A 12,013-nucleotide genomic window follows, 5' to 3' on the forward strand; every position below is an offset into this window, starting at 1 on the left:
TGCACCTTCCTGGCCCTCAGGCTCTATCCACCCCCACCCCTTCTACACACACACACACACACACTGGGTCTGTGCATATGCATGAGTGTATGGAGGAAATGTCCCCGCCGCAGACGCAGTGGCTCTCTGACAGGTGTCACATCCGATCTGCCGGTGGCCGCCTCTGACGCGTTAACCATTCAATTAAACCGCCCACAGCCCCCAGACAGCCAGTGCCACTGCACTGACAGCCTCTGCATTACCATCCACACTAAGACTCAGTGTGTGTGTGTGTGTGTGTGTGTGTGTGTGTATTTGCAGGTCAATTCCTTCAGTTGGTGTCATCGTCCAGAATGTTCTGCACCACACTTACTTTTCTGAGAATGGAGAAAGAATATAGAAAGCGTAGGAGTGTGTGGGCATATCTTATGTGACTAGATCTCCCACAATTTTTTCACATTGTCAACCGAACAGGTCACTGCCTTACAGCTTAAATACCAGTGTGTGTCTGTGTTTGTGTGTGTGTGTGTGTGTGTATGTGTGTTGGTGTAAACATCACCCAACATCAACAGCGACATGAGGAAATAATATCCCTGGCAGCCCTGTGAGAGCTCTGAGAGCTGGACCTGTGTGCCACTCTGACTCTGGGCCTCCTTCAATTGGGCCCATTAAAATAACGAGGTGTCACCCAGGGCGGACGTCCGGGGGCCGCTCACCACGCCGGCCGACACTCAGCCGTCACAGCAAATCTATATTTCATGGCCACTTACCGATGTATAAATAGCCAAACGAGCCGCTCTAACCATCTATAAAATGCCCGCTAAAAGGTTGCCGGGGAGAGAGACAGCGACCGGTGTGTGTGTGTGCGGGCGGAGGGGCCATCAATCTGGGGCCTGAGCTGAGAGGAGAAGGAGGCGGAGGAGGAGGAAGGAGGAGAGTGGAGGAGAACAGAGCCAGTCCGGCCCGTAAATCATGTCGGTGTTGCCGTGGAGCTGAGAGTGACGTTGAGAGCGGCTGGGGCTGACATTCTCGGTGTTGGACGGGCGCCCTGATAGATCGGCTCGGCGCACTCCATTAAAAGGCGACACGGCTGCCCTGCGCACTGACATAACAAACAATTAGTCAAAGAGAGGGGATTACGCATCTCGGAGAGGCACCTCTCTATCCATAGCAAGACCAGCCTCAGGTCAGGCCATTAGCCAGCAACCGCAGTGTGTGTGTGTGTGTGTGTGAGAGAGAGAGTGTGTGTAAGAGGGAGAGGGAGATGACAGCTTATTCAAATGCATCAATCCAACTAACATGGCAACTAACTGATGGGGGTCAACCAATATGGCAGTCATGACATCAACCACATGCTTCCCACTCAATCAGAGCAAAAACTCAAGGATCAACCCATCTCAACACATCTACACTGACATTTCTCAGATCAGAAGACAATCTATCCCACTATGGAGCCTGTTTTGATGTCACAGTATGTGTTTGTGTATGGTGAAATATTTGCGTACAGCAGCTCAAACAGACTGAGGCTTCCTGAAGGCTAGATGCTGTGAATTGAAGCTAGCACCAGTTTGAAAGTGCAAATCAATACACTAACAACCAAACACCAAAAGCAAAAGGCATTATACACTCGGACAAAATCCAGTTTGTACTTTGTGGGAACCGACCTTCAGGTTCTTGAATTTCTTACAAACTTGGCTCTTTGAAGGCCTCTGCAAGCCAAACAATGGCCATTTCATGTTCACTGATTGCAGCCTTTGTTCAACTGCATGTTTTCCCTCCAACTAGAGCTTGTTACAGATCATTGAGGAGACAGCATGATGGTAGTGACTGACTGTTATGGATGAGTACCTTTGAGGGTGTGGTGGAGCATCGACAAGGCTGCTGCCTAACGATCGGACAACCAGGGTTCGATTCCCGAATCCGCTATTGTGAGCCTGTGTTGCTTTATATTAAAGCGTCTGCTAAATATCAGTCCCCTTTATTTGGGGGTCCCCCCATCCCCCCAAAACACACACACATACACACACACACACACATACACATCCAAACAACTTGCACAAACACCAATCCTTCTATCTCAGCAGCTAACTGTTCTAATCCAGATCCATCGTGCCAAAAAGAGAAACCCCCAGATCCCTAAATAGTCCTGCTTGTTATTTCACTGCATTTCTTACTTCCAGTAACTATATGCATGTGACAATAAACTTCCTTGTATCCTTGTATCCTTTATCCCAGTGCAGACCCACCTGCTCCAGATCCTGTACACGGCTCAGCTGATGGTCGTAGTCCGTGTCGGGGTGGGTGTGAGTAGCTCTGTACACCGACAGATCAGCCTGGACTTTTACCACAGCCTCCTCTTGCTCTTCAGCCTGGTGTACACACACACACACACACACACACACACACACACACACACACACACACACACACACACACACACACAGTCAAATTCAAAAGCATTTGTTACACTGCAAAAGGTTAAATATAAGATGACAGTATCTTAAACCAAGGCAACATTTTTTGATGTTCCTTTATTGATAATATATTTCTTCTAGTTATGTCAGAGTATTTTATGTTGTACAGTCATTGTACATTGATATTTTCCTGTTCTGTTGGAAAAATAGCAATATGGCAAAATGATCTGCCTACAAAACATCCCCTCTCTTCACAGACCCAACTTTAATGGCGAAAAAAAACTCTTGGTCACATATTTTCAGGTTTAATACTGTGCATGTCTGCATATCTATTGATTTTAATACATCTATAGAATACTTTAGAAACTTAAACATAAAGCTTTATAAGCTCTCAAACCAGACCAGGATCATTTTTCCCAGCAGTGAATATCATCAAATATTCATCAATAGGCTGCTGGGTTATGAGAGCATGTCCACACAAGCAAACAAGCATCTGTCTTTGTTTTCCAGCATTGTAAGTTCTTTATTGGCGCCGCTTGCTTGCAAGACAAACTTTATTTGGCATCTGAGTGGAGCTTCATAAAGCCTTGTAAAAAGCAGAGTGGTGTTCTTGGTGAGGATGAAGACGCGGCGATGCCGTAAAACCAGGTGGCACTGATGAGGCGAGCCAACACGCATCAGCGTCACCGTGATGGGCTTGTTAAACCCAATCACTCCTCTTGCTTGTGTCTGACTGCCTCGCTTCTTTCTAGCACTTTCTGACTTCTTTCTCTGTAGACAGGAAAAAGACTAAGAAGAAGTTTGCTCTGCTATATACACACACAAACACACACACACACACACACGTATGCACGCACACATAAGCTCAACACAGTGGCACACTGTGTGTATGTGTATGTGTATATGTGTGTGTGTGTATGTGTGTGTGTGCATGTGTGTGGAGGAGGGTGGGGTCTGGTGTAGATGACGGCTAAGGGTGAGACATAAACCCAGGCCAGGTGGTGTGGGCTCTGAGGGTTTGCATGAGAACAGAGGAATCAATAGTGTGCATGTGTGTTTGCATGTGCATGTGTGTGTGTGTGTGTGTTTGCATGCGCATGTGCATGTGTGTGTATGTGTGTGTGTTTGCATGTGCATGTGTGTGTATGTGTGTGTGTGTTTGCATGTGCATGTGTGTGAGTCGCTAATGGAGAGCAGAGTACAGGAGAAGCAGGAGGGGGGAGGGCACAGGTGCTGCAGGGGGTGAAATGGAGGATGAGAGACAAACAGACATGAGGAGATGGAGAAGAGAGAGGGAGAGAGAGAGAGAGAGAGAGAGAGAGAGTGAGTGACGGGAGGGATAAGTGTGTATGGGTCAGCGGTGGCTTGACACCTCCTGTGGTCTCCAACAGATGGAGGCGGCTGTGCCACAGAGCTGTGAGCGAGCCCCGGTGCTCCTGTGCCACGCCGCTCTCACAGCATGCTTTTCCACTTTAGCTCTTCCGTGCACCAAGCTGTTGCGCTCCCCCTGGTTGCCTTGCCACCCTGTCAGCAGCCTCCCCCCATCCCCCCAAAACACACACACATACACACACGCATCCAAACAACTTCAGTCTTGCACAAACACCAATCCTTCTATCTCAGCAGCTAACTGTTCTAATCCAGATCCATCGTGCCAAAAAGAGAAACCCCCAGATCCCTAATCGCTGGCAGGCACCAACCACCCCCTCTACACCCCCACACACACACCCCCACCTCACTCTTCCTCAGATATCCACACACCTGTGAGTGTTAGCCGGGTGAGTTTGAGAGAGCGGATGCCGATCGATGGCCCGCAGATCAATAGAGATCACTGAGAACACTCAGTGTGCTGTGAGCCTTACAAACGTGCCCTGGTGCCGAGGCGTGTAGGTGCATCCACACTACAACACCACAGGCCAGGTGAACCCGCCCGATACATGCCTCCCGCCGGGGGCCACCTGACAAGGAAACGCACATGTGCCCAGAACAAAGCACACATGGATGTACAGGGCACCAGGAAGGCAACGCTGTGAAGTGCACAGCTCACAGAACACTCATGTCTGCAGAAGAGGTTTGGACTGAAATGTGGATATTGTGCCATGGAATAATGTTTGTGTGTGTACCAGTAGTGCCTATCCTTTTCCTAAATAAAATTCCAGAGTTTTTCCATTCGAATGTTGGTTTGTATTTCTGTAAGACCTCTACTTTATTAGTTTTGTAGGATAAGTGCATATTTTGTTGAGATTTTGACCTTTGATCTTGATATCAATATTTGGTAACACTTTACTTGACAGTATCGACATAAGAGTGACATGACACTGTCATGAACACATGACACTGTCATGACACATGAACCCTAACCCTAATCCTAGCCCCTAACCCTAATCCTAACCCTAACTTGTTAAAACCTAATGACACTTAATGACAGAAGCGTTATGTCATAAACGTTTATGACTTGTTTAAGACACGTTCATGACAGTGTCATGTCACTCTTATGTCAATACTGTCAAGTAAAGCGTAACCTGATATTTTTTGCATATGTCATACTTTGAGAAAAACATCCACTTTTTGACTTACACCCAAACTTCCATTCCATTTCATGTGCCAAACTCTTCCAGACACCTGACAGAATGAGTCTGCGTGTGAACTGACCTGTCTGCGCAGGTCTGCGACGCTGTGTCGGAGCGTGCCGATGACCATTTCGCACTCGTGCGCGTGCTGCCGGCTGTGCTGCAGCTGCTGCTGAGTGTGGTGCAGGCTCTGGCTGAGCGCGCTCAGTGCGTCGTCGCCGCTCTCCAACTGGGTGCTCTGGGCCTTCAGGTCGCCCTGCAGTGCCACCGCCTGGGCACGCAGACGCAGCACCTCCTCGTCACGCTCACCGATCTGTGACGAGATGCAGAATGACATGATACATCTTAAATATACAAAAAAAAAAAAATTGCCCTCTCAATGGCACATATAACCTGCAAAACGTGCTTTAAGTGAGTATTGCCTTAGCACTGTCAGCATGTAGCTCATGCATGTAGTTCATGATTAAATGTGCGCAAGTTTTAGTGTTTCATGCATCAATGTCATTCCCAATATACTGTGCTGGTACTTGACAGTCTCAAGTAAGATCATGACCTTTAGCGTGTCAACGAGGCCTCTCTATTCATTTGAATCGAGAGTAAACAGTGCAGCTTTTCTCTCTCGGGCTGAATATCGACGTGCTGCGTTTAATGTTTCCCAGCGAGCACTGAGTGGGCGGTGGCACAGAGGTGGTCTGGCATCTAACCTGTGCCCTGGCCTCCTTCAGGTCCTCTTCCCTGGCCTGCAGGCTGCTCTCCAGCTGGGCGATCTTGCCCAGACAGGCCTGGTACTTGTGCTGGTGGAGCTCCAGGGAGTGGGAGAGCGGCTGCAGTCTGACCTCCGCCTCGGTCGCAGCGCTCTGGGCCTCCAGCAGGCCTGCCCTCAGCCGCGCCAGCTCGGCATCATGGGAGCGCAGTTGGGCCTCCCTCTGCGCGCTCTGTCAACACAGCGGGCACAGTCAGGGGCAGGCACGGGGGTTCAGAGGGAGTAAGTTCAACATCGACAACATCAACACCACACAACGTCTCATTCAGCCTCTAGGCTTGGGACTAGATTTTTGCTGCTTTTTTCCCCTTAGTGTTTTCTTTGAACTTCAACTCCTTCACCTCATCTCTCTGTGGCCCAAACCTTTTCACTCTTCCTCCTCCTGCATGTATGTTTGATCTCTCTCAACCCCCGCTGCCTCTTCCTCATCTAGCCTCACCTTGTCATTTTAACGTGCCACTCCCACGTAGCGAGACCTTTTCTGCGTGTCTCACCTGTTCCTCGGCGTCCCGGAGCTGTCCCTGCGCTGTCTCCAGGTCCTCCCGGAGTCGCTCGGTGGCGGCGCGCTGCTGCTGCAGGCGCATGTGGGCCTCCTGCTGCTCCCGCTCCCGCTGGGCCTGCGCCTCTGCCTGCCGCTGACGCAGCTCACACAGCGCCTCCTGCTGGCTCGCACCCTGTACAGCACCACGGGGGAACACACACACACACACACACACACACACACACACACACACAGTAAGGGGCTGTGAGAGAGTCCTTGAGGTGCACTACTCATAAACTGCAGCCCCCCACCCCCCATACACACACACCACATGGGTATGCAACACAAACACTGTAAATGTTATACAAACAGGCAGACAAACTGGCACACAGAGACACAGTTGTTCTTTTGGTGCCAAGGTAGGCAGATGGTTCTAGTATAGAGAGGGGGTCATGGGTGCAACTCCTGCAGTTAACACACTTATAATCTAATTATAGTGAGTTTACTTTATTTATAGTTTGTTGACAGCATGAAAACAACACAATAACACAGAAATTAAAATCTGCCAATCTAAGAACATGCACAAACGCATACACACATACACACACACGGGGCACTCAACAATATGGACACCCAGACAAACTATCAACAGCACAGAGCAACCTCTCTCTGTGCCTGCAGCCTCAGCATGGCAGTTTAATGACACCAGCTCTACATTAGATTATTAGCCTCCAGAGCACAATATCTGAGATGGGATAATATTATTTCCCCCCCACTGATGATGCATTACAAAAATAAGGAGCAATGTAACAGATGTCTCGCAGGGTAACAATAATAAATCACACAGAGTTGTAACACGGTTGAGGAGGGGGAAAAAAACACAGATGCCGGCAGTCAGGCACAAACACACACACATAGAAGTACACACACATTGGTTTTGTAATTTAACTTCCTCTGTGATTTATTCTTCTGGTTGCAGGCCCTGTGGAGGAGGTCTCTGTGCAAGCGGCTGAGGACAGGGGAGGTGGCAGCGGAGTGGGCTCTGGAAACGGATTGCTTTGCATTTACCTTGCGAGCATCATTAAGACAACGCCACTAATTGTGTTGTTTTAAAAGGACTGAAATCTGATAATGACTCCATTAGAGACAGCGAAGCATTGATGTTTCCTGCCCCCCTGCATGTGTGGGAGGATGAGAATGAATGACTGTGTGTGTGTGTGTGTGTGTGTGTGTGTGTGTGTGTGTGTGTGTGTGTTTCGGTGTGTTCAGCATGTCTTTACAGTCTGAGACGTTCACAAACACACACCGGGCAAAAGTAAACCAGACTGATGGAGCAGAGTGAGCTACACAGGGTACAAAAAAGGGAAGCAAAGATGATGGAGAGAGAAGTGAGGGATATAGAGGAGAGAGAGAGAGGAGAGAGAGAGAAGTGGTACAGGAGGGAAGGGTAATTCTGTCCATCTTGCGTAGGGCTTGTGAGGATAGGAAAGAGATGGAGAGAGGGAGAGAGAGAGAGATGGAGAGAGGGAAAGAGAGAGAGATGATGAGAGGGAGAGAGAGAGAGAGACCTAATCCATATTACACTGGTGCGCTGCATGGCTGCATACATTACTGCATCAATCAGTGCTAAGCTGCAGTGTAATTTTCTAACTCCCTATTTCTCTCCCCCGACCTCATCAGACAGACAACACCCCATGGCTGTTTCTGATGAGATTCAGGGGGTAGGGGTGTGGGGTGGCGGTGTTTATAGAGCCTTCCCCTCTCTCTCTCTCTCTCTCTCTCTCTCTCTCTCTCTCTCTCTCTCTCTCAGCCCTAGCACTGATTAATTTCCAACTAGATCGCTTGGCCAGCAGTATTATTAGCATAAAATTTCCATGGATCAGGCTCTGCAATGAAACCCTTTCATCAAGTCGCTTGTCAAACATAAAATTTCAAATCTCATTTTGTTTCTAATATCATTTTCATAGTGGAGGCAGAGTGGGGGGTGGGTGGGGGCGCGTGGTGTGTGCTGTGTAGTGGTGGTGGCAAAGGTGGGGGCAAAGGGGGCAGTTATGCAGAAGATGAACTGAGTCATCAATCAGAATTAAAAAGAGAACTGGGGTGCAGTTGTTACAGTAGTGTGAGAACACTGTGCAGAGAGAGATAGACTAGACAGCAGGTTAGATAGAAAACAGAAAAGACAGAGTGAAAGAGAGTTGGTCGAGAACAAGGTCTGTGTGTGTGTGTCTCTCTCCCTCTCTCTGTGTGTGTGTGTGGAGGGTGGTGTAGAGTTCTGTTTGTGTGTTTCTCCATGTGAGCTGCAGGGCTGCTGGTGCATTGTGGGCTGAACAGAGCCCATCAATCCCCACAGGATTCATCAGTGTGCATAAAGCAGCCGTCACAACAGCAGCCTCTGACAGCCGACCCAATAAATAATGACAAACCTCACCTCCATAACAAAATACGCTACCCTCCCCTAATACAAGCTCACAGTCTTGCACACACACACACACACACACAGGCATCAACACACATACACACTCATCAACAAACACAAACAAACATGGACACACAAATACAGACACACACACACACACACACACACACACACACACACACACACACACACACACACACACTCACACACACAAATACTTACACAATGGCAGATTGAGTGGAGTGCCATTAATTATGAAAAATAACATCAGTGAAGGGGGTGGGGGTGGGGGGCAAGGAACGAGTAGGGGGTGGGTAGGTTCATTTTAATAAGGACGCAGAATCAATGCAATTTAATCAATCTCGCCTAATTAAAAAAAGCTATATTGTGAAACAATCAAGGTGCATAAACAAGATTAAAATAAATGAAGGAACGTTGCCACGAGCAGAGAGCTGCTAATTAAATGAAACTAATTAGGAATTCCACGGCGCCACACAGAGCCTGACGGAGCCTGCTGGAACAGAGAAAGCAGGACCAAAGCATGCATGGCTGCCTAGGTCACACTGGCTTTTATTTAGCATCTTCTACATATATTATATACAGTACAGTACAGTGGCATGGCCAGGCCCCCATGCATCAATACAGTTCAGAAGTTATTAACACAGGAGGGAGACTGGGGACCTTGACCACTCTGTGGTTTGGTCTGAGGACAAGTTATGTTAATGTGATGTGCATCAATAGTGTAGATGCATATAAGAATTTGCTGAATACTGTATGTGTACTACCCTGTGTGCTTACAGTAGGAGTGAAAGGTCATATGTGTGCATGTTCAAAATGCGGGGAAAGTGTACATTTGTGTCAGTGATGAATGAATGCATGCCTGTCCAGTGCAAACTTGGAGAGCAGGAGAGGGTGAGTTACTGAGAGTCATTGAGTTTCACTCACTCGTCAGTGAAGACTTATTTTATAACAGCAATGTGTTTTTATAACAGCAATCTGCAGCAAGAACACCTCTCTGTGTTTACCTGGCTTTATGATGGAGCACTGTGGCTAAGTAGCGTTTATCAGAGCACGTGCACGTGTTAAAGTTTGTATACATAAGCTTAAGTAAGTGTGTGTGCGTGACAGTCTGAGTGTGACCTGTGCGTGTGTGTGTGTGTGTGTGTGTGTGTGGTGTGTGTTAGAGACCTCTGTGAGTAGGTCTTCTCTCTCCTGCTGCAGTTGCTGGACTTTGAGTTGCTGACTCTGCAGCACCTCTTCCCTCTGGCTCCGCTCCTCCTGGGCCCTCCTCAGCTCCTCCCTCACACTCTGCACCTCCTCCACCCGCTGCAACAGCTGCACACACACACACACACAATGATGAATACACATATCTACACACATATGCCGACCAGATAAGCCAAAGCACTACATCCCACATACAAACCACACACGTTATGTTTACCACATAAACACAGGTAAACACCCATACAATAAATTATATACAATAGATATACATGCACACAGTGGCATGGAAATAAGAGACAAATCAAGATATACACACATATACTGTATACACACATGCAGTACATACATACATAGAAAACATTATATGTCAGCCAGTCATATGACTGGTACAGAAAATAGCCCTTTACAATAGATACAGGAGTGTGCGCACAAAGAGCACCTCACCCAATCCTCCGTCACTGGCCCACGCACAAACACAAAGCATTCATGTTGCTGGACTTTATCATCCAGCAGGATTAATTACTGTGTGTGTGTGCAAAAGTGTGAAATTAAACCCAATTCCCATCCACATAATTACAGACGATGCGGCAAGCAAACAACACGGAGAGAGGAAGTCAAGGGAGCGCGGAGCAGCCAGGAGGAGCCGCGCCGCTGCCATCAAAGCCCATTGTGCACGCTGCTGCTGCTGTCTGGGAGAGGACTTGTAGCTCCCTATTTGTACCAGTCCTATCTGATCCCTTGTAATTTCAGTGCATGTTTGGCCCCAGCATGTCTACTCTACTGGTTTCTCACAGAGCCAACTATTAAAAAGAACTGATGCACACACACACAGACACACTCTCTCTCTCACACACACAGAAAGAGAGAGAAAGGGAGAAGAGGGGAAAGATAAACTCATCCTGTCTCATCCTCCCCAGCAAAACTCTGTGCCTTTCTCCCTTAGTCTCCCTCTCTCTCTCTGTCTCTTTCTCCCTCTCTCCTTCTCTTTGCACCCGTCTGCTCGGATTAAAATGACATCTCCCTGTGAGTCTTAGGAAATGCCACGTAAAGCAATTACTAACAAGCCTGATGTGCCCCCCTCCTCTCTTTATGTGTGTGTGTGTGTGTGTGTGTGTGTGTGTGTGTGTGTGTGTGTGTGTGTGTGGGCGAGTGGGGGTGTTGTTGGTGGCGGGAAGGGGGGGTGGGCCGGGGGTGATATGCCCTTCAGCAAAAATGAATTTTCCAATTGCAGTTAGTTCTGCCATGAATAAATAAACAAATGAATAATTGAGAGGACAACATAAATAAATAACATCACAAACATTTCAGCAGCACTCGTAAGTATTCTGCAGATAACTGGGGCTGCATGCTAATGATAAAAAAGCGGTGCGCCGAGGCAGGTTCAGATGCATTATTCACCCGACGCCCCTACCTCTTCCCCACCCAAAAATCCACTACAAAAAAGGCAGAGGGGGGGAGTGGGAGAGAGAGGGAGAGAGAGAGGGAGAAGAGAAGAGAAGAGAAAGAAATAAAAAAAAAATCTTTCAAGGAAGTCAAAACCTCCTCTGAGCGTTGAAGTGACAGACCGGTCCCCATTTATAACACACTGGGACACTCAGGCAAACAAATAACTGACCGGTCTGAGAGCGGATAAATAAAACAGCTCTGGCATGTACTCTCTCCACTGACAGGTTCATCCAAAAAAGTTTGTGCCCAGAACTCTACAGAGAGACAACCAGAGGCAGTGCTGCACAAAAAAGTACTGAGCCATTCCTTTTTCTTTAACTATGTGTGCAAAGGACCAAGAAATGCATATACTGTATGCAGTTATTCACACACACACACACACACACACACACACACACACACACACACACACACACAAACACAAACACACAAACACAAACACAAACACACACACACAAACACATAAACATTCGGTGTGTAGTGTCCTTGACCCTCCCTTGTGGAGCAGGACCCAGGTGTATTGTGGATTGCCCAGGGGAACTGTGGGATGTGTGGAGGACTCTATGGGGGCCATTAGCATGAGCTCTGAGCCGGTCTGATCTCTCTCGTTCTCAGCCCGCTCCCCAAGACTCCCCGCCGCCAGTTTCTTTACAGTTGGGAATGTTTGATGAGTCTCACACTCACACTATTCACCTTCAAGGTACTCACTCAATGCCG

General features: G+C 48.0%; 1 protein-coding gene across 5 annotated transcripts in view; it reads right to left on the reverse strand.

The window, feature by feature from the left end:
• LOC125306996 (trichohyalin) overlaps window positions 1-12,013 on the reverse strand; it is a 151,964-nt gene that overhangs the window by 24,159 nt on the left and 115,792 nt on the right. For all 5 annotated transcript variants that reach the window (XM_048262682.1, XM_048262685.1, XM_048262683.1 and 2 more), the window contains 5 exons: window positions 9,812-9,958; window positions 6,221-6,400; window positions 5,668-5,898; window positions 5,046-5,276; window positions 2,226-2,348 (listed from right to left, as the gene is read on the reverse strand). In XM_048262682.1, the coding sequence (XP_048118639.1) occupies window positions 2,226-2,348; window positions 5,046-5,276; window positions 5,668-5,898; window positions 6,221-6,400; window positions 9,812-9,958 (912 nt within the window). The remainder of the gene's footprint in view (window positions 1-2,225; window positions 2,349-5,045; window positions 5,277-5,667; window positions 5,899-6,220; window positions 6,401-9,811; window positions 9,959-12,013) is intronic.

Source organism: Alosa alosa, chromosome 14, assembly GCF_017589495.1.
Source record: "Alosa alosa isolate M-15738 ecotype Scorff River chromosome 14, AALO_Geno_1.1, whole genome shotgun sequence".
NCBI classification, from domain to species: Eukaryota; Metazoa; Chordata; class Actinopteri; order Clupeiformes; family Clupeidae; genus Alosa; species Alosa alosa.